The sequence below is a fragment of the Leuciscus leuciscus genome (genome assembly GCF_965113295.1).
Source record: "Leuciscus leuciscus genome assembly, chromosome: 15".
Taxonomy (NCBI): domain Eukaryota; kingdom Metazoa; phylum Chordata; class Actinopteri; order Cypriniformes; family Leuciscidae; genus Leuciscus; species Leuciscus leuciscus.
The window spans coordinates 369,603-393,602 of NC_138739.1; the positions used below are offsets into that span (position 1 = coordinate 369,603).

The 24,000-nt window shown below is 41.5% G+C and overlaps 1 protein-coding gene across 5 annotated transcripts in view; it reads left to right on the top strand.

Moving 5' to 3' along the window:
* LOC309475795 (uncharacterized protein) overlaps window positions 1-24,000 on the top strand; it is a 115,890-nt gene that overhangs the window by 17,707 nt on the left and 74,183 nt on the right. For all 5 annotated transcript variants that reach the window (XR_014197854.1, XM_082138701.1, XM_082138700.1 and 2 more), the window contains exons 2-3: window positions 17,057-17,169; window positions 17,283-17,379. Coding sequence is in view for 4 of the 5 variants with exons in the window: in XM_082138701.1 (XP_081994827.1) it covers window positions 17,080-17,169; window positions 17,283-17,379 (187 nt within the window). In the remaining variant the exon portion in view is untranslated. The remainder of the gene's footprint in view (window positions 1-17,056; window positions 17,170-17,282; window positions 17,380-24,000) is intronic.

Below are 24,000 nucleotides of genomic sequence, written 5' to 3' on the forward strand. Positions count from 1 at the left end.
GCACACACTAGAGATTATATAAACTACAAACATAAACGTACGTAAAAATGCAAACAAACGAATAAACATTTAACCGAACAAAAACATAAAATGAAAGAAAGAAAGATATAGAGGGAAGATAGAGGGTAACTTAAATCACAGACCTAAGACCTAGACACCTGGAACAGCTTTTATAGGAATCAATATACTTGCGAGTTGTGGTACTCTTTCAGTGTGATGCTGAAAAGGGGACGCGCGCGTGCGCGTGTCCGGCTGGTTTGCGTCTAGCTTTGTCTTCTGGGTCGTTTCGCAAAACGATGTAAAGGCTCACTTGAATTTAACGTTACCGAGAAAGTTCAGATTCGTCTCCCGGGATGGGAGAGGCTGGAAATCTTAGTTGCAAAGACCGGCTGTTACGACTCGAACATGGGTTCGTTCGATGGAGAAGGCCAGGGCCTCCTTCAGATGTTCCTTGGAGAAGCGCTGCGCCGGGGAGGAGGGTCCAGAGAAGTTGGATGAGTTGAGAGCGGAAGGATGAGAGAGGGAAGAGAAGAGAGAATCTTCCTTTTAACAGACATCTGTTTACGCCCTGTTTTGGGGACAGAGCGAATCAAAACTTCTGATTTGTAGCGGGAAGAAGTCTTCTTTGTGTGAAGAAAAACACGCCCCCTTTTACCATATGTCTTATGAGGGAAAGGATTCATACTTAGAAATATGATATTTCCTGGAATCAAATGCATATTATTGTACTTTGCAGTCAAGATTCGTCTCCGTGAGATGGAGAGGATTACAGAGATATCAATTATGACAGGTAAAGATTGGGGAAACATAACGTTACACTTATATGCATAATTACACACAAATAAAGTTTGATTAAACACATAATAAAGTTGTCAGTGTTTCCGTTATGGCCAGTGACGACACTTTGAGAAACATAGGAATACATATCAACATTCAGTGGCTTGTTATGTGGAAGAATATCTGTTTCCAAAGTTCCAGAGTGTGTGTGTGTGTGTGTGTGTGTGTGTGTGTGTGTGTGTGTGTTCTGGAATGCCTTTGAGGCTTGGGTCGTAAAGTTTTATGGTCTGAGTTAGGGTTACAACACTATGGAGTGAATATTCTTTCAATGAATCTTCAGAATTAAAGATTTTACTCTAGCAAAACACACCTCTATTATAAGGCAAAGCTAATCACACACATACATATCGGAAGGTATACATTCAAGAGCCATATTTCTACATGACGTTGCACTTTAGTGGCTTTCGTGTGTGTGTGTGTGTGTGTGTGTGTGTACGTGTGTGTGTGTTCAGAGCGGGTTTTCTGTTGAGATCGGAATGTCAGTAATGTCTTTGAAGCTCACACTGTCGAGAGGGGGGAAGCGAGTCGTAAACGGGGGTTCAGTTACAGAGTTCGCCAAGTCTGTGGGACTTAGAAAGTGTTTTCACTTTTAATTAGTATATAAATTAAAAGTCAATTTTTACCCATCGAGCCATAGTCGTTACATATCCCCCTTTTTGTTAGATAAAGACCTCGGAAGGACTTTATCGAACAACAAATTAGCGCAATGGTCGATGGCAAGCGGCTGATGACTGAGGACTCAGGTCAAATGAGGTTTAGGCGAGCCCCGGATCGGGACCCCCTTTTTGCGGTTCCATAGGAAACCACCAGACACGGCTTTGTGAGCTTTGCTGTGGCTGCTCACATTTGGTAGGGTCTGGTACAGGGTGAAAGCCAAGACGGGAGTCAGGGCGTGGTGGGTTGCTGTGGAGGTACACAGCACAGTGTCATCTGGGGTCCAGGTACGGACACAGGTGAGGTATTCAGGCTGGGCGGTTGCCCATGCTTGGAGGGCTGTGATGGGAGCAATGTCTGTACTCAGCATTGTGAGTTGCTCTGTTAGCTGTGAAAGTTCAGTCTGAATGTCGGCCACAGGCTGTCTTACTGTGACTATGTTTGCTGTTTGAGGTAGTGTGCTCTTTCGACGTTGCTGGGATTGAGTCGAACGTACACTTTATGAGTGAGAATCCTGCCTTGGTAGTCAGGACCGGGGCTGCTCTCTCCATGCGATGCCGGATGCCGGACCTGGTGAGGTGATGTCCGATCGTGGCTGCTTTCTCGCGAACCACCACAGCATCCTGTTAGAGAAAAGAGGGAGAGAGAGAGAAAGGGAGGAAAAATTTCAGCGATGGAGGTCCTTAGTTGGTTTAGGACAGTCTTTTTGGTTCGCTGAGGTTGGTATGCCACATGCTTTGATGTCCCATGCATGGCTTTTTGGCACATGTGGCGTCATTGTTACGCCTGGCCCCCCCCCCCCTTGTGCTTTGTGGCTTTACGAGCTGTGGCGCTGTGATGGCAACAGGTGCACAATGCGTATTGAAGTCTTGTGAACGCAACATGTGCGTGGTGGCAGACAGCTGTCTGAGGCACTGGTCGTCAGTGAGCTCAGATGGCCTGCGAGGGTGGTGGAGGGGTAAGTGGTGGCATAGGAAAAGTCTGTTCATCAGAGGCCCGCATGACTTTCTTTGTACACAGCGGAGGTAGCGTTTAGCGGCTCTGAGGCGTGCAGTGTAGTTGGTAAAGTTCGTTCGTGCTGTGTGGTCACTGCAATCGTGATGGTGGTGTGTATGTGGCGCAGACATTGGTCTGGTTACTCAACTGCAGGTCAGTCAGGACCTTGAAGCAGTAGGTGTCAGTGTTCGTTTTCTGTGTCTGTGTCAGACGTGGCTGCACTGTCTTCATCTGTGATGTAAGAAGACTCGGGCTCACCAGTGTTCTGGGGAGAGTGGTTCCAGTTTCGACGGTCTGGGCTTGGAGTTCTGGACGGCGGGTGGTGCTGGTTCCAGAATCTTTCTGAGCGGTTGGTCCGACGCTTTGGACGGGCACCGTCACAGTCGTGCCGCCACCTGCTGTCTGGTTCTGAGCGGTGCTCAGAGACGGAGTGAATTGTGTGTGTCTTTACCGTCTTTTCATCCATAGCCCTTTGCTTGGTGTAAGCCTTGTGGGCTAAGTCTCTGAGTTTTCGAATAGACATGGTTCGTGGGCAGACGAGCACGCCGAGATGTTTACTCACGGTGCTATGCAGGTTCCGCAGAAACAAAGTTCTAAAGGTTATATCTTCTTCCATATCTGGTGTGTTGGTTGCTCCGAAGAACGTTTGTCGGAGTCGGTCATAATAGGAGTGTGGGTGTTCAAGTCGGGCCTGTTTCACGTCGAGGGCCGTGATAAACCCTTGGTCTGATTCTGGGTCAGAGAATTCGCGGATCAACGCTTGTCGCAGTTGCTTGTAATCTGCTTTGACAGGCTGTGGTTGGCGATCCAGAAAACTACGCACCTCTCTGCTTGAGGTGATTCTTACCAGGTACAATTTGTCCCAAGCTGTCGCGTTGGCGACAGTTTGCAGGTGAAAGTCAATGTCTTGAAGGTACGCATGAACACTGCAGTCTCCGGCAAACGTAGGAAGGTTTCTGGCCATCTTGTTGAGGTTTGTTGGACGAGAGCTGTTGCTGGGGGCCCAATCCGTCTGGAGAGGATTCTGACCCTTTACAGCTCTTGGTGTTTGGCTGACAGGCGTGGTGTTGTGCAGTGGGCTTTCGCCCCCCTTTTCAGCTCTGGGTGTGTGGCTGAAAGGCGCAGACTCGCTGGAAGGGGGAAATGGTGTGAGATGTTCTTCCCCTTCCCGGTCGCGGTTGAAACTGTACGCATGTCTCAGTTCTCTGCGAACCATGTCTAGTTCGTCTTCGAGATCGTGTCTCTGCTGAATGAGCTGATGGATTTTAGTCTCTGCTCTCTCAAGGAGAGCTTCAGCCCGTTGGAGCCTTTCGTTGAGTTACATTTACATTTACATTTACATTTAGTCATTTAGCAGACGCCCTTATCCAAAGCGACTTACAAATTAGGACTAAGTTCAGCGAGTCATCATAAAGAGGCAAAAGCAACAACAACGCAGGAAGTGCTCAAAATACGAAGTTCAGGTATTATTCAGAGTAGCATAAGCCTGATAAGTGATGTTTCAAAGGGAAAGGATTTTTTTTTCTTTTTTTTTTTTTTTTTCTATAAGGTTAAGTGCTCGCGGAAGAGATTGGTTTTCAGCTGTTTTTTGAATGTTGTCAGGGATTCTGCATTCCGGATGAGGGTGGGGAGAGCGTTCCACCAGCATGGAACTGTAAATGAGAATGTTCTGGAAAGTGATTTTGTGGCTTTGTGGGCTCGGAGTTCCTTCCGGGTGTTTTCCTCCGACTGCTGTCTTTGATCTGTGTGCAGACGAAGGTCGTCCAGGGCTTTTTGAAGTCTTTCAACTTCCTGTTGTAGCGTTGTGTCCGTCTCGTCCTCTTCCTCGGTCAGGAAGATTAGCTGGTCTAGCCGACTCTGTGTGTGGGCTCGGTCCTCCAGGGCCTCTGTGGCCTGGAGCTGTAGTGCGGCTGTCTTTTGCTGCAGGTCGGCGTTGCTCCTTTCGCTGTCCCGGGCCCTGGCGACGAGTTTGAGTGCGAGGTTTCCGAAGATTTTGGACAGCTGCTCGTGGCTGTATGTCTGGGCTGGATCATGGGACTCGAACTGGCTCAGGTCTGTGTCCCGTTGCTCTTGGCTCGAGCGATGTGGGTCCTGGGGCAGCACGGTCTTTGTTATGTCCCTCAGCCATGCCTCAAGGTCGTCCCAGCGGACTGCAGGACAGGGTGAGCTCGACATCTCGGCTTACTGTTGGCGAGAGAAGCACAGCACACACAAAAAGAGACACAATGCAAGTTTGTTTTAGGGTTAATTACGGGCTATGTCGTTTATGAGAATTTCGGGGCTAACTGATGTCAACAGTTAGCGGAGCCAATTTCGTGGGTATGGATGAAACCCACAATAGAAATTTGGATAGGCGGTAGCCTGGGTGGGTCGTCTAGCGACGCCCGCTTTGATCGTCACTCTATTATTCAGCTTTTCCTGGGGTCTCTCTTAGGTTCTGTGTCTAAGTGAAATGAAAGAAACAAATCACAACAGAGTGGAGAAAGAGACAAGGTTGAAGGTAGGGAAGATCAGAGGGAAACACAACACAAGGAAGTGAATTGGTCTGCAATGAAATGTCACAAACAATAACACGGGGAGCGTTATTTAAGGAAAATAAATCAAATAAGATAAAATAAAATAAAATAAAGAGGCCTAGGCCTTATTAACACTGCGAGAGTTCCTGATCGGGCCAGGAGATGCGTGGGTTATCGGGACAGGACCTCGAAAGAAGGTGTGTCTTAGAGAGAGAAAGGTGAGTCCAAGCACTTAAAATACACCCGAAGGAATAGCTAGTATTCTGTGGTTCCTAATAAGTGGATGGGTTCTATCAAATTTTAGTTTACCTGGGGTGAATAGAGGTCATCCAGGTGGAAACCAGCGGGCGCGGTCAGACTCTCCGACGGTCCCAACACCAGACAGAGCGCAGTGTCAGTAACGCCGGACAGATGATCCCCGCCCACCGGAAACCACCAGGGATGACTTTTGGATTACCACAGTGCACTGACTGAGTCCTGCCAATAGATACACAATAAGGGATTAAAATGTTAGACTTAAAGTAAATTAAGGCTTTCTGGTTTCATCAAATTGAGTAAATAGGTATGCAGGAGTCAGAGGCAAAGGCTTTACTAAAATAATGATACAACAAAAGGAAATTACGATAATTGGTTGTAATTATCAGAATAACCTACCCCCCCTTTGAAAAGGCTGGGGAAAGAGAAAAAAAAAATTATCAATGAAATAAAATTCAAATAAACAACACAGGCTTGGGACGCAGGCAGAGGGATAGGCCCTGCAGTGGGTTTGTGCCACAAGGGAAAGGGGCGTATTCCTTCTCCGTGGTCCACCTGGTTGTTAGTGAACACAATTTAAATTAAAATTCAAACTAGTTTAAATTTAAATTTAAATAAGCATGCAAGGAGAGGTCCAAAATAATAATAATAAGGAAGGAAAGAAAATCAGAATGATAACAGTGATGTATCAATACTAAAAATAATCAAAACTGAAATTCAGAATGACTTCCTATAATCCTTACAATAACACTGAGGTTATTAGTATTGATTATAAAAATAATCAAACAAAAAGGGTGGCAATGAGACACTTCAATTGCAGGCTGGGGGTTAAACAGATATTGATAAGTCGACCCAAGATCGCCACACGGTGGCGTGCTTCTTCCTAGGTGGACCTTATCAATGAACTGAGTGAATCAAATCTAAGTTTTTAATTCGAAAAGTTTTCCCTTTTTTTTTTTTCGAACTTAACTTAAAGTGTGACAGTCAAAAACAGAAAAAGGAATTGTCTAACTCCAAATAATATCAGCATAAGCTAAGCTTGAATGCAGTTAAGTATTTGAGAGAGAAAATGAATGCAGAGAGAAAAAGAAATTGAAAGCAGGTATTATCTTAGAACGCCACGAGATGGCGTAGTTGCGCTCGCGCAGGCTGACGTCAGTGGGAGGCGACGCTCACGCAGGATGACGTCGGTGGGGGGCGCGTAATTTGAGCCCTGCCACACCTCTAGAGGCTGCCCTCTAGTGTCGGTGACGTGATTCAGCAGTTAAGACAGCAGATTTTTTTATCTGTGGAATCACGTGGTGTTTTGCGCTTCTGTTGCATGCGGAAAACTGACGCGAGTTTCACAACATGTGACTAACAGGAATTACACATTATACATTACACATTGAGACGGTTTTAGAATAAGAACAGGGATTATCATCTTTTCTTAATTCATAAAACTGGTCTCCAATTACTCATTACATATAAAACGGTTTACATAAAAACAGGTATTAAAACTTCGTGTTTTAATCACTAGAAACTGTGAGCAAACAGGCGTTGAACATCTATTTACTTAAGCTGTGAGCACACCAGGCATCAGAACAGCTGTGAGCAGGACTTATCATCTGCTCATCTCCCATAAGCATTAATCAAAATAGCACTTTTATGATTTTTGCGTAGGTTTACGAAATTGGATCGCGAGGCCAATTTCTGACCAGGAGTTTATCGTTAACGTATTGTATAAGGCCTATTACGACTGAAAACTATCAGATTTACGTCTTCGTCCTAAAAGAGATCCTTCGTCTTCATTTAGTCGGTTTAAATCATGTTACATGTATCAACTGCAAAGAGTTTTGCTTCGTCTTTACAGAGACAGATGTAATGTCATGAACTGCAGTTTTAGCAGAGCTGAGCTGGCTTTTGTGCCCGCGATCAGCTGGGTGAGTTCGCCTTGGCGACTTATCTCACAATTCAAAACGCGCGTATAGCCTACAATTATTAATACCAATAATACACATTCAACTGAAACTGAATTTGCCCACAAAAATGAAGTTTGAAACTGCTCGAAATGTCTCCACCAATATACATGTAGCGTAAATGCCTCTGGGTTAATGCGAATTAGCTCAAGAATATAGGGAATTTTGGCAATATTAATATTTATAACGCATGGTCATAATTCATAAATCGCATATGCATTTACTTTATCAATTATAGGAAATGCCTCGTTCTGTACTGTCTGATCATTACAGTTAAGAAGAAGTATTCCTGTCTACAAAACTCCAAGAGAGTTTCTTCTGGCCACGAAGACAAAACCTCTTTGGATTTATTAATAAAAACTATTCAAAGTAGTTTTATAATATAGAGCCTGTAGCTTTATAGATCTTTTGTTTCATTGACTTTATAAAAAGTGGGTTTTCAAACACAGAGCCAGTTAAAAGTATAAATGGGTTTATTAATAAAATGGCACACACTAGAGATTATATAAACTACAAACATAAACGTACGTAAAAATGCAAACAAACGAATAAACATTTAACCGAACAAAAACATAAAATGAAAGAAAGAAAGATATAGAGGGAAGATAGAGGGTAACTTAAATCACAGACCTAAGACCTAGACACCTGGAACAGCTTTTATAGGAATCAATATACTTGCGAGTTGTGGTACTCTTTCAGTGTGATGCTGAAAAGGGGACGCGCGCGTGCGCGTGTCCGGCTGGTTTGCGTCTAGCTTTGTCTTCTGGGTCGTTTCGCAAAACGATGTAAAGGCTCACTTGAATTTAACGTTACCGAGAAAGTTCAGATTCGTCTCCCGGGATGGGAGAGGCTGGAAATCTTAGTTGCAAAGACCGGCTGTTACGACTCGAACATGGGTTCGTTCGATGGAGAAGGCCAGGGCCTCCTTCAGATGTTCCTTGGAGAAGCGCTGCGCCGGGGAGGAGGGTCCAGAGAAGTTGGATGAGTTGAGAGCGGAAGGATGAGAGAGGGAAGAGAAGAGAGAATCTTCCTTTTAACAGACATCTGTTTACGCCCTGTTTTGGGGACAGAGCGAATCAAAACTTCTGATTTGTAGCGGGAAGAAGTCTTCTTTGTGTGAAGAAAAACACGCCCCCTTTTACCATATGTCTTATGAGGGAAAGGATTCATACTTAGAAATATGATATTTCCTGGAATCAAATGCATATTATTGTACTTTGCAGTCAAGATTCGTCTCCGTGAGATGGAGAGGATTACAGAGATATCAATTATGACAGGTAAAGATTGGGGAAACATAACGTTACACTTATATGCATAATTACACACAAATAAAGTTTGATTAACCCTCTGGGGACCAAGCTGTTTTTGGGGCCCTTGAGATGTTCTGACATGCTCTGACATTTGTGCTTTTTTCAGTTATTTATAAACATGTTAATGGCAAAGGTGTAAATTCACTCTATATAGCACAAACAGGCCTACCATAATATGCGAGCAACATGTATGTAGATGTTTGTATTTTTAAGAGAATAATGTTTATGCGTGGTTATTTAAAAAAATAAAAATGAAAGTTGCTGAAATAAGACCACAAAACTCATACAAAATATGTGCCCACAAGACTTTTGACTAATGGATGTTTTCTCTTGGAGTTCTAGCTTCAAAATTATGTGAAAATAGTCTTGCTTTATCGTTCACAAAAAAAAAATACATTGATTTAAATGGTGTAAAACAGGTTTTGCTTGGAAAGCCAATATGCGAGGGGGAGGAGTAGTTTACACCTTAGATTACCCAGTCCCACCCACTCTGCATAATGACTCTGCATAATTAGCCATTCATTCAGGTGTGACACTGACTGAGCCACAATGCAAGGACAAAATAGCCTATATATTTAGAAGAAGACTTATATTGACCATTTAAGATTTTGCTTACATCTATCTTGTAAATATGTTTTGCTATTTTATTAAAAAGGTTACAATTACAACAATAATTACAATTTCAGCAATATTTCTGCAAAAAAAGTACTCTTTCTTTGTAAAAAAAAAAAAAAAAAATTATAGGCCTACATTTTATCATATGTATTCATTAGTTTGAATATAGCCAACATTGGAACATCTTAGTCTATGACTTTATTTTTGACAAAATAGTATTTTATATATATGAGCAGAAAAGCTTATTTGATGTGACAGTATATTCTACAGTAAAAACTGTACCCAAATCTAGTCAACAAAATGTTGTCTTTCATACTTCGCCTGACTGTAACGCAGTAACTGTAACTGTAAAAGCAGTTTATTCTTTCACACACAGACGCGCGATTCATATTTAGGCTAAACAGTCTTTACAAATATGTACCCTTCATTCATCTCACAGAAACGCTATTCATATTATAGAAACGCGATTCATCTTTTTGTTTACATAAGCCTACAACGTTATTCCATAACGTTATTCCACATTAACACTTGAGAAAGGATAACTTAGCCTACCTCACTCCTCAGCGGGATCTGCTCCTCATATCAGCACGGAAAATTTTCTCCATAAGGTAGGCTATATTATGCCTCTTTGTTTACAGCTGATGTGGGGGCGTTTCACAGACTGAAATGGTTCTCAGAATTTGCGTTTGAATAGCACGCGCTCTCCGGGGAGTGGTCACATTACTTTTGAATGGCTCCTAATGAGCTCGACTGGAGTCGCTCTCTTTTTATACAGATTACAGAAGCTGATAATATTTGTTTTTTATATAAATTACTTCATTTAAAAGCTGCGATCTCAAGCTTTATGCCCGTGGGTCTGTTTGCCTGTTTGACTGAATTTTCGCAGAGTTATAGATAATTTTCGAACGCGTTTCAAATGGGAGTTTACTGACAGAGAGAAGGCAGAAATAGCATCATGTTAGTTTTTCTTTATTTGTCAAAAAGCAAAACACTTTATTTGTATTGTGAGTATACAGAAAAAAAATAGAAACTGAACCGGATCGATTGATGTATTACACGAAAATGAAAGATCAAAATTAACAGAGCATTTTGTGTTTATTTTTCATTGCTAAAAAAAAAAACGAGCAAAACGCGCGGGCGCGTTTTTGGTCCCCAGAGGGTTAAACACATAATAAAGTTGTCAGTGTTTCCGTTATGGCCAGTGACGACACTTTGAGAAACATAGGAATACATATCAACATTCAGTGGCTTGTTATGTGGAAGAATATCTGTTTCCAAAGTTCCAGAGTGTGTGTGTGTGTGTGTGTGTGTGTGTGTGTGTGTGTGTGTGTGTGTGTGTGTGTTCTGGAATGCCTTTGAGGCTTGGGTCGTAAAGTTTTATGGTCTGAGTTAGGGTTACAACACTATGGAGTGAATATTCTTTCAATGAATCTTCAGAATTAAAGATTTTACTCTAGCAAAACACACCTCTATTATAAGGCAAAGCTAATCACACACATACATATCGGAAGGTATACATTCAAGAGCCATATTTCTACATGACGTTGCACTTTAGTGGCTTTCGTGTGTGTGTGTGTGTGTGTGTGTGTGTGTGTGTACGTGTGTGTGTGTTCAGAGCGGGTTTTCTGTTGAGATCGGAATGTCAGTAATGTCTTTGAAGCTCACACTGTCGAGAGGGGGGAAGCGAGTCGTAAACGGGGGTTCAGTTACAGAGTTCGCCAAGTCTGTGGGACTTAGAAAGTGTTTTCACTTTTAATTAGTATATAAATTAAAAGTCAATTTTTACCCATCGAGCCATAGTCGTTACACAAGATAGATGTAAGCAAAATCTTAAATGGTCAATATAAGTCTTCTTCTAAATATATCTTTTGTCCTTGCATTGTGGCTCAGTCAGTGTGACACCTGAATGCATGGCTCATCATTATGCAGAGTGGGTGGGACATTGTATTCTCAGGTGTAAACCACTCCTCGTTCACGCCCCCCTCACATATTGGCTTTCCAAGCAAAACCTGTTTTACATCAATTTAAATCAATGTATGGTTTTATGTGAACGATAAAGCAAGACTATTTTCACATAACTTTGAAGAAAAAATTCTAAGCGAGGACATCCATTAGTCAAAAGTCTTATTGACACATATTTACTATGTGTTTTGTGGCCTTATTTCAGAAATTTTAGTTTTTAGTTCTTTCAATATTTAGCATAAACATTATTCTCTCAAAAATGAAAACATGTACATACACGTGGCTCACATATTATGGTAGCCCTGTTTGTGCTTTATAGAATGAATTTACACCTTTGCCATTAATATGTTTATAAGCAACTGAAAAAAGCACAAATGTCAGGGCATGTCAGAACATCTCAAGGGCCCCAAAAACAGCCCAGACCCCAGAGGGTTAATGACTTTTCTTGTGTTTGAAATCTACGGTACACCTCACGTCTGACTGGATTACTTCAAGGAAATTAACACCAATGCACTCACCTTTGCTGTGACCGTTATGTGAAGTCTTAAAATAGGCTGCTTGTTTCCTTTCCGAACTGTTCTGGTGGATGCATTGAGAATGATCTGCCTTCTGTTGCTTAGTCTGGCCTTCTGGAATTTTACTGCCTGCCCTCGCCAACTTCAACAGAGAGCTCCCTGCTTGTCTGATATGGTCCTATTCTACTCATCTCTGGAGTTACAGAGTTTGAATTTCTAAGATTGCTTGTCAGACGGAGTATACAATCATTGCACTGCACTTGGAATTGCGTATCGCTGTTATGTCCATTGAGGGTCAAAACAACGACATCTCTGCAGATTACAGATCGACCACCCTGATAACAACCAAATACCGGCCATCTGGTCTTCATGCCGCCGTTCTTCGATTAGTGAAAGTAATACGAAGCGGGGTGGCAATCTTGACATACTGAAACGCACATCTCTCCTCAACAAAACATGGATAGTGTCAATATTAAAATGGCTCTCCTTAATACTCGTTCAATATCGAACATGTCCTTTATTCTTAATGACTTTTTTATATTACAATCTTTGAATCTCTTATTCATCACTGAGACATGGCTGAACCCCGGCGAACAAATGGCTTTGGGGGATGTAACACCGCCAGTCTGCGACTTTCTAAATTCCCCACAGATTTCAGGACACGGCGGTGGCGTCGCTACTGTTTTTGAAAACTCTTAAATGCAGAATGCTATCTATGGACATGTATTCCAGTTTTGAGGCCCAGTTGTAAAAAATTGACATCTTGGGTCCTGTTTTCTGTGTACTCGTCTACAGACCACCCAAATTTAACAAGGATTTTATTCAGCAATTTTCGGACTTCCTCTCTGGACTGGTGACTCATGGTGACAGACTCCTCACTCTTGGGAATTTTATTATCCATGTTAGCTGTCCATCAAAACTGCTGGTAAATGAATTTATCTCACTCACTGAGTCACTAACCCTTGTACAGCACATCACTGATCCTACTCACAACAAGGGACATACATTAGATCTGGTATTATTGTATGGTCTTTCTGTGTTCAATTTAGAAATGTTATATACTGGCATTTCTGACCATTATTCAATCATATTTGAGTCTGTGTCAACCTGCCCTCGCCCTACATACACTCAGCCTTTATGTAAAGCCCGGTCTATTCACTCGTCTACTGCCAATCTTTCTTCAGAATTGTATTTAATGCATTTTTCAGATGGGTTAGGGTAAGGGTGAGGGTTAGGGTTAGGTGTCTCGTGTGCTCGGCCCGTTATGCCTCTTTATGGAGTTTCTCGTGTCGACTTCATGATCGTGTTTCATAAGCCCGTTCCCGGAGTGGAATGCACGTCTGTTAGATTCAGTTTATAACTTTATTTAGAGCTGGTGGTAATTGGTGATGGGTTTTTCACATGTTATTTAGTTTAGGATTAGTTAGAGTAGCAGTCAGAGAACCCGGAAGACTCACGGAGAACATTGTCTTTTGTTTTCGAATGGTAGGTAGGCAAGTGTTATTTCTCCAGTAGATATGTGGGCGCAGGGTTTTCTTTTTGTTTGTTTTGTTACTTTCTTTTACCACCATGCTCTGCTTATGACAAATTATTCATTATTTAAATCATTTATAAATAAATAATTTATGCACCGTCACTGAATCTCTGTGGTCTTTATGTGTTATGATGTTCCATTTTAATTCATTTGATGGGCTCGTAACAGTCACCAATGAAAATTAAAAACAGCTTTATTTCAAAAACAGCTTGTGTAACATGAACATTGTTTAACAAATTAATAAAAGAGACAGGGTGTAGCTACATCACAGGTGGCTTGAAAGACGTGGGTAATATGGTTTATCCATTTTGCAACACGAACTGGAGGTAAGCAACAGTAATTTGTGGCTAGTTTGATATCTACAGAACTTAAAGATCTCCCTCTTTTCGTTTTCTTTCTTGCTACTGTAGTAGTCATAGCTGCCTCGTTAATTTTGGTACAACCCTAGTACAAATGAATGGTAATCACCTAATTAGATACAGGTGCGCTATAGGTGCGTGAGTGTGTGTATAAGGAAGCTATTGCGTTGTTGGAGTGTGTTGACTGCTGCAAACTTGGACGCTGTTCTTTCGAGTTGTTCCCTTATGGGGATCTTCGAGCTGAGCCACGCAGTATTTGGGTATGTTACCATGAAGAAATAAATATTTAATGTGGGGCGAGCTGTTGGCCATATGCATTCTGTTGTTTTTAGTATGCATCCTGGGCTGTTTATCTATCGTGGTCTGACGTTGGAAGGGCTGATTTGTTAATAATCAGGTGGGTAAATGATTTGATTTAATGGGTGGATATCCGCGAAAGGATTTGTTTATATCGTGTTCCCCTCTGTTGTAGCTGAAGAGGCCAAGAGCTGGTAATATGTCCGTGTGATGACAGCTGATTGGGACTGTGACCGGGCTTCCCCTTCCTTCCTGTTTGGTCTTTGCCTTCGTTGTCTTGAATAGACTACTGTCGTTGCGCGTTGCCGCGACGTTCAGTCTTGCCTCAACTCAATTGCGCCTGCTTGACCAGTCCACATCAAGTGAACTTGACATTGGGAGATTGTGAGACCCGAGTATTAATCTGTGTGGCCGTTTGGCCACCTCCACACTGTTTCAACTGGAAGATTGTGTCTGTGGGGTTTGTATGGTTGTGTGGATGAATTCAAAGTTAATGTGAGTTGTTTGAGTGCGTTTGTTTATTGTTGGAAGTGTGTGCGAGCGTGTATATGTACGAGTGTGCGAGCGTGAGAAATAAGTATTAAAGGGATAGTTCGCCCCAAAATGATATTTAAGCCATGATTTACTCACCCTCAAGCCGTTCGAGATGCATATGTCAATCTTTTTTCAGACGAACACATTTTCAGTTATTTTAGAAAATGTCTTAGATCTTTCAGTGGTTATAATGTGAGGCAATGGGGTCCAGCTGCTTCAAGTCCGAGAATGTGCATGCATCCTTCACAAAAATAATCCACCCGGCTCCAGGGGGATAAACGAAGGCCTTCCGAGGGTAATCCTTGCGGTTTTGTCGTCAAAATGTACATATTTAAAACTTTATAAACGAAAGTAACTGGCTTCCGGTGGCGGTTGGTGCGCGTTCATGGAGATCGATGCTGGCGTATGACGTAGGACGTAGCGTAGGAAGCGTCGTGACGTAGAACGAACGTGACAGCGCAGCCAGAGAGCAGAGCAAAACAAAACTCTACGTTCGTTCTACGTCACGACGCTTCCTACGCTACGTCCTACGTCATACGCCAGCATCGATCTCCATGAACGCGCACCAACCGCCACCGGAAGCCAGTTATTTTCGTTTATAAAGTTTTAAATATGTACATATTTTGACGACAAAACCGCACGGATTACCCTCGGAAGGCCTTCGTTTATCCCCCTGGAGCCGGGTGGATTATTTTTGTGAAGGATGCATGCACATTCTCGGACTTGAAGCAGCTGGACCCCATTGCCTCACATTATAACCACTGAAAGATCTAAGACATTTTCTAAAATAACTGAAAATGTGTTCGTCTGAAAAAAGATTGACATATGCATCTCGAACGGCTTGAGGGTGAGTAAATCATGGCTTAAATATCATTTTGGGGCGAACTATCCCTTTAATGGTTGCGAGTTTGCGTGATCTTAAATGCATCGTGTGTGTGTGTGTGTGTGGTTGGTTAATGGACAAGGTGTAATGTGATTTGCATCTGTTATTTTGTTGCTTTTTTTTTGTATTTTGTTGATCAACTTTGTATTTGTATTTTTCTTTTTTTTTGTTTATTGATTTGTTATTTTTCTGCTTTGTATTTTGTTGATCAACTTGTACTTTTCTTTTCTCGTTTATTGATTTGACAATTTTGATTATTGTTCTTTTTTTCTTGTTTATTGATTTGTGACAATTTGACATTGATTTTGTTAACTTTGTTGGACCGGCTGAGAAGGAGTGCTGACCACTCTAGGTCCAAGTTAACGGGTACCCTTGTTCACTGAGTGATTTGAGTCTTTTGAATTCCCTGTCACTTGAATGCACGTGTGCTTGTGGTGAAGTGAGTACATTACTGTATGTTTGAAGTGCTTGTAGTGAAATGGAATTGGGTAGGTTTGTTATTTCTCCTTGCCATCCGACATGTTATCTTTGATTTTTGTTATTTTCCTTTAGTTTTGATTCTGAAGCCACATTAACCCCTGGTGTATTGATGTGTGTGTGTGTGTCGAGCTTTTAGTCTAGTTATTATAATAAAGTATTATTGTTATTTTCTATATTCACGTCTCTGCTGTGTCTTGTGGGAACGAACCTGTGTGTCCTTATTGGACCATTATTTCCCTGGGTGAAATTCCCAGGGTGGCGTAGTCGGTGTTGTAATTATAATTGAGTCCAGAATAACGAAACTCACCTTTTCGATGCCACACTACATTAAAGATGAAATGGTGACACTTCTGTTTTCGCACAGGCGCAGTGAGGGAAAACACACTGAGTTTAGGGCAATCGGTTCGTAGCTCTGCTTCAACTGTGCGATCTAGTCACGAGGAGCAACCAAAATGTCTGACATGCCAGAAATTCATCCGACCATCCGATTGCCGGTCAGGAGAGGTTTAATGCCTCTCGTATCCCCCCATACACTGCACGAACACTGCATGATAAACTACGCATGACAAAGCTGAAAATCGGCCCGACCCGAAAAAGAGTCGCACGAGTCAGATTTCGGCTCAAAATCGGTCGAAAATTGCACAGTGTATGCAGTGACCGTGCCTTTTTGGTGAAGGGTCTGCAATTATGGAATAGTCTTCCTTTCCATGTGAGGTCATCTTCATCGCTAGCCATTTTTAAGTCTTCTTTAAAAACATATCTGTTTTCTTTGGCTTTGAATAGATCATGAAATGGGTTTTTGAAGCTGATATAATGTATGATGTTGTATTTAAAAAGAAAAAAGTTTATTCTTGCTTGATCTGTAAAGCACTTTGGGTCAACTTTGGTTGTATGCTATAAAAAATAAAGGTTGACTTGACTTGATCAGAGAAGGTTAGGAGAGGTTAGAAGGAGTCAGCAGGACTCATCAGTGGCATCTGGTCCCTGTAAAAAAAACAACTGTGAACATGCTGAAATCAGGAGCAAATGCACAGTTTAGGGGGGAAATCTGGTTAAAATTGCGATTTGACATTCAGATTGTGCCTACTTGTAGGGTTGCACTATTTCATTATTATAAAATTACAGTATTTAAAAATAAATATATAGTAATTAAAATAATAATAATAATTTTACCTTTATTTTATAAGAGAAATGAAGGCAGCCTATACCTATAATTAGAAAGGAACACTTAAGAAACAACAAACAAAGAATGAGAACAAAGGGTGACAGGGGAAACTAAGCAGAATATGACCATGAAACTAAACAAGACAAGGTCGTGACAGGCATCTCCTTCACACTGACATTCAAACAGGTCTCCTTGTTGACGATTCCAAGATGGCGGCACGTTTGACGTACATGAAGCAGCCGAGCTGCATCTACTGTACATATCTATGGTTGGCGACCCTAGCTGCGGTGAATGCACAGGTAAGTGTACAAGTGTAACCAGATGTATTTCATGAGATTAAGGATAAAAAACCTTTGTGGAAGTTTTTTTTTTTTACTTTTTTTTTTTTTTTTTACTATTCCTTCAAAAATAGGAAGTGTTACAACCCAAACCTGATGAACTTCAGATTTTAAATAAAGACACCAGAGGACTTCATTTCTTAGCAGACGAAGGAAACAAAAAACATCCAGGTCAGATTGAAATGTTGTTACAAAATGTGAATGTGCTATCAAAAATATCACTGGACAGATTCAATATCATTTGAAGGAAAAATGTCTCAGGTTACGTATATAACCTGGTTCCCTAAGAGGGGTTGGTAATGACATTTCCATACTGTCAATACTAGGGCTGCACAATTAATCGAATTTCTAATCGCGATTACGATTATGGATGCCACGATTACGTAATCGTTCAAAGCCGCGATTACAAAAAAAAAATCCACTCTGCGTGCATTTAGAGCATGTTATGAGAGGCAAATCACAACTACTTCAGAAAACCCAGCACAATAGGAAGGAATTCTACCAGGCAGCGATGTATGTGTACACTGAAATAAAAAGTCTTTCACCTCAGAAAAACGGACGTTCCTGTCCTGTCAGCCGTTATAGGCTACTGTGTTCGTAGTAGCGCACACTCTTCAATTGCACGCGCAAATGCGGCGGCGCGCGCTGTGTATAAAGTGCAAAGGAAACTACGAGCATGCAACGTTGTTACGTTGTAAATTGGTAAGTCACAAAATAAAAGTAAAATACCAATAAATCACGTTACTGGTACGTCGTGTGTTAGCTGAGAAGGATTTGCATACAGGGATGATTTTCATTCTATTCACCAGGAGCAGTTTCCATGTTTCATTAACCCTCTGGGGACCACAAACGCGCCCGCGCGTTTTGCTCGTTTTTTTTTTAGCAATGAAAATAAACACTAAATGCTCTGTTAATTTTGATCTTTCATTTTCGTGTAATCCATCAATCGATCCTGTTCAGTTTCTATTTTTTTTCTGTATACTCACAATAAAAATAAAGTGTTTTGCTTTTTGACAAATAAAGAAAAATGAACATGATGCGATTTCTGCCTTCTCTCTGTCAGTAAGCTCCCACTTGAAATGCGTTCGAAAATGATCTATAACTCCGCGAAAATGCAGTCAAACAGGCAAACAGACCCACGGGCATAAAGCTTGAGATCGCATCTGTTAAATGAAGTAACTTATATAAAAAACTAATATTCTCAGCTTCTGTAATCTGTATAAAAAGAGAGCGACTCCAGTCGAGCTCATTACGAGCTAATTCACAGTAATGTGACCACTCCCCGGAGAGCGCGTGCTATTCAAACGCAAATTCTGAGAACTATTTCAGAGCTGTGAAACGCCCATCAGCTGTAAACACAGCGCGTCGCGATCGAGTGAGGCATAATATAGCCTACCTTATGGAGAAAAGATTCCTCAGAACAGTGCTGATATGAGGAGCAATATCTCCTGATATGAGGAGCAGATCCGGCTGAGGAGTGAGGTAGGCTGTTTTCTTTTCTCACGTGTGGAATAACGTTAGTGTAGGCCTATGCAAACCGCAAAAAGTTGAATCGCATTTCTATAATATGACTCGCCTTTCTGTGAGATGAATGAAGGGGACATATTTGTAAAGACTGTTTAGCCTAAATATGAATCGCGCGTCTGTGTGTGAAAGAATAAACTGCTTTGCTATAGCCTACTGAGATGAGTAAAAATCGACTGGAATATTGAAATAAAATGTATTTGTATTTAAGCAACGTATTAAACTGCAAATTAGCATTTATATGCCCTAATATTTCATAAAAACAACGTTACAGTCAGTCACTTGTTGACTAGATTTGGGTACAGTTTTTAGGCTACTGTAGAATATACTGCCACATCAAATAAGCTTTTGTTTAGCAATTTCTGCTCATATCTAACGTTATATATATATATATATATATTTGTCAAAAATAAAGTCATAGACTAAGATGTTAGATGTTCCAATGTTGGCTATATTCAAACTAATGAATACATATGATAAAATGTAGGCCTATAATCTTTTTTCTTTTTCTTTTTTACAAAGAAAGAGTACACTTGAAATATTGTTGAAATTGTAATTATTGTTGTAATTGTAACATTTTTAATAAAATAGCAAAACATATTTACAAGAGAGATGTAAGCGAAATCTTAAATGGTCAATATAAGTCTTCTTCTAAATACATCTTTTGTCCTTGCATTGTGGCTCAGTCAGTGTCACACCTGAATGAATGGCTAATTATGCAGAGTCATTATGCAGAGTGGGTGGGACATTGTAATCTAAGGTGTAAACTACTCCTCCCCCTCGCATATTGGCTTTCCAAGCAACACCTGTTTTACACCATTTAAATCAATGTATTTTTTTTTGTGAACGATAAAGCAAGACTATTTTCACATAATTTTGAAGCTAGAACTCAAAGGGACAACATCCATTAGTCAAAAGTCTTGTGGACACATATTTAATATGTGTTTTGTGGTCTTAATTCAGCAACTTTCATTTTAATTTTTTCCAATAACCACGCATAAACATTATTCTCTTAAAAATACAAACATCTACATACACGTTGCTCGCATATTATGGTAGCCCTGTTTGTGCTATATAGAGTGAATTTACACCTTTGCCATTAACATGTTTATAAATAACTGAAAAAAGCACAAATGTCAAGGCATGTCAGAACATCTCAAGGGCCCCAAAAACACCCTGGTCCCCAGAGGGTTAACAGTTCTTGTTAGTATTGTGTATCACCATGGTAACTGTCATTTTAACATTAACCCCAAAATGCCCCCTTGTTTTCACTTTGTGTTATTTTTTATATTTTAAATGACTGTGGTACGTGGCTCATACCAACATTGTATTAACAAAAGCTAGTTTGGGACTGCTATTTAATAGCTTTAGCATCTATACCTAATGTTTATTTCTTAGTAGTCTTTACTATTAGTCATATTCTTACAATTTATGTGTATGTTAAGTAAAGGGGGACAGTGTGTGTGTTCACAATTTTTAAGTAAACATGTATAATAATTTGGCTATATATATATTCGATGTAAATTGTGATAATCGTAATTAATAATCGCAATTACAATTTCAAGGGAATAATCGACAATTGTGATTTTTGTCATAATCGTGCAGCCCTAGTCAATACCATGACAGCATCTAGTTCCCCTTTCAGGGAACCAAGTTACATGCGTAACCGGGCCCCAAAAGTGCCCGGAACCTTGACAAAATAATAATAAATAATTATAATTAACTCTGTCATGGCATTGACAGACTATGAATCAACTATGGGAATGTCATTACCAACGCTGCCACACTGAGGAAGATTGTCTGCTCAACAAGGCTGTGTAATACTGCCACAGACAACTGTTGAATGCAGACATGCCTTGGTAAACCCTGAAGGACCTGTGACCCTGGGGTTGAGCCCATGTCCAGACTGTAAATCCTGAGTAATGTGTGCGGAGAGGGCCAGCCGGCTGCAGCACACACCTTATGTCAGGGCCCACCCCTAGATAGAGCTATAGAAGATGCTACACTCCTTGTGGATTTCCAGAGGCAAAGCCATTACGAAAGCCTCATAGGACAGAGCGATAGCATCTATAATCCAATGGGAAAGGCACTGCTTGGTGACTGTGTTACTAAAGCAGACCAGACAACAAGACAGGAGTAGCTGCAGGTTGGAGCAATGGGCGTGCAGAAAGGAGGTGTGTTTTGGAGGTGTGAATTGCTACAACAGAAACTAATCCTGCCGCACACCTTGGTCGACAGCTTTCGTGACCAATAATAAAGACCCTTCTACGCGCACCTACTATTCGGCATTCCCCAACCTTTCATCATGCTCATTACTTGCAAAACACTTGCAAAAAACTGGGAGAATGTACGCCACTGGCCCGACATAAATCCTAAGAGCCTGGATGGGTTATAGTAGATTCAGCCTCTATATTGCTATGGTGATTCATGTGGCGACCAGGTGGCTGGTTACAGGAGCTGTGCAAAATAGCTCTGATCATACCAGGGGAAAGTCTACTGACAGGGCCTGCAGATCTCCTACTCTTTTGAGCAATGTCAATGCAAATAGTAGAGCCACCTTAAAAGTGAGAAGCCTCTCTGAGGCTGACTCTAAGGGCTCAAATAGAGCCTCTGATAAAAAATAAAAACTTTTCCAGGACCACAGAAAGATCCTACAAAGGAACTCTGCAATTTTAGGTCATACAATTTTCATGTGGTGGGAGCTCTGGAAGTCAAAAGTGTCTCAACCTTACCTTAAGGGAAAAGACCCAAAGTTTCCAAATCTTCAGCCAGAAAGTAAATTGCCCTCTGGAAGAGCAGTTTGGTTTCTGCCAAAAACAGGAACTGCTGTGCCTTTCTGAATAGGAGGTGCAAGCACAGCTCGCTCTGGTGACTGATGTAAGACACTCTATTGTAAGTTGCTTTGGATAAAAGCGTCTTTTAAATGTGTACATGCAAATAAAGCATTTTATATGATATAATTATAGTTAAAGTTTAAAGTTTAAATCTGTATTTCCAAAGACCATTTTCTTTGCCATGCCATGTGCTTGCTATGGCTTCAGTGCTTGCTTGACCCCATAGGCGGAGGGTGAACCAACTCCAGGGTAAGGCTAAGATGTGCGCTTCCCCTTGATGCATTTAAATAGATTTCCTACCACCTATAACCATGTAAGTTTTAACCAACGTGTCGCCTAGCAACAACTAACGCAAGCGGCTTCCACTTTTTTCTTTTTTTTTAATTAGCGAAGCAAATACAAACAAATCAGGTACAATGTAAAAATGTTACTACGACCCTACAGTGCACATCTTAGAAAATAGATACATAAAAGAGCACGTTTACAAACTGTTAATTTTAGCAAAAAAGCAAGCAGTACTGTATGCCTGGCAGCCAATATAAATAAACACTGCCTTACCTAATGCAGCAAAATCCTGCGTTTAGACCTGGCATCATATGCGTTGATGATGTCCTCGTTGTTTAGTTTTGTGGTTATGTCACTCTCAATATGCAGCAGACTCAAGGATGAAAGTCTCTCCTGGCCCATTGTTGAACGCATCCAATTCTTTACGCGTCGCATAGCTGAAAAAGATCTCTCGCATGTTGCGGTCCCCACCGGTAATGTTAGAGCCAACTTGAAAAGTTTTTCGAAGTTTGGATAAAATCCAGTCGAGAGTGCCTCCTTAACGAAGTCAGGAGATGTGTGACGTGAGCTCAGTTTCAGTAAATTCATCTCAGTACATGCCAATTTATGGTTGATAGAGAGGGTGGTCGCATATTTATTTAAAAGAAACTGCGCGCCTTCTGGGTCACATTTTAGCACTGCATCCACACTCTTTGCTATTCCCATTGTCTGAGTGGAAAACCGGGACTGACACTCACCCAACAGGGTATCCAAAACAGGAAAATAGAGCTGTTGGGCCCATTTCTCTTTCATGCTTTGTGTGATGTTTGTTTGGTATTCTCTTTGTCCAAGGGAACTTGTGACAACAGAGGAATCCAACGTAGCAGTTCTTTTCGCAGTTCGCTTATGCGTAAGATCGCGTTCATCTTCATTGACTGAAATGTCAAGTGAATTACAGAATGCTTCAATCTCCATCCATATTTCGTCCCACTTTTCAGTGGTCCTCATGTTTGCAAGGCCGTTTATTGTAGATTCCATGACACTTGAGGCCTGAGATAATGTCGTGTCTTTCTTTTGTAGTGCCTTGTGTGCAACGTGGATCATACTGAAAACATGGTAAAACACCAAAAGACACACACAGAACGTGGCCTTCTTGAGATGGCTTAAGAGACCGGATGCCTCAACAAACCTACGATAAGGGGGAACAGAGAGCTCGGAAAGAGTGGAGAGCAGGGCTCTTATGGAAGTCTTGACAGCTGCTATGTTTTTCCATCGACACGCCCATCTCGTGTCGCTGAGTGCTGTCAGTTCGGCTTTAACCCCGAGCTCCTTTTGGTGCTGCTGGTATGCATGGTGTGTGCCTGGTTGTGAGAAAAACACATACAGACTCTCGAGGATGTGAAAAAACGTAGATGCTGTACGATTTACCTTGCATGCATCGACCAAAACCAAATTCAACTTGTGGGCCATACAGTGAATGTACACCGCAGATGGATGGTCTTGACGGAGTTTCTGCTGAACTCCGTTTACGTGACCGGACATGACAGCCGCTCCGTCATAACTTTGTGCAACAATGGGTAAAGTGTAGATTCCACACGCATCCAGAAAGTGCTTTATGTGTCCATAAATTCCAGTAGCATCAACTCTTTCAGAACAGTCAACAAATCCTAGAAATCTTTCCTTTATCTCCAGCTTCTCTGTGTACCTCACACACACGGCCATTTGTTCCTCTTTAAAACTCCGTGCTTCGTCCACTAGAACAGTAAAAAAAACATTGTTTTCGATGCCGCGGATTATTTTGTTTTTTACTAAATCAGAAGCAATTTCAAAAATTTCATTTTGTGTGTCAGGGCTCGTTAGATTGAACGGGGCCTTTAATCGAGCGCAGAAAGCGTCGTCACGTCTGGCGTACCAGTCACACAGCTCCAAAAAGTTCCCACGATTTGCAGACGTTTCTCTCTCGTCGTGCCCTCTCAGTGCAAGTCCTTGTTTTCCTATATAGAGCAATATGTCAACAATGGATGCTGCATATTCCCTATTGCTCTGCACTGAGGTCCTGTGAGATTCACTTAACTGTGCAGCGATGGAACCAGTAGCTTTGGTTTGCTCAAAGCAGTGCCACTGCTCACTGCACTGACGATGTGGTGCTCCGTCTGCGTGTTTCTGTAAC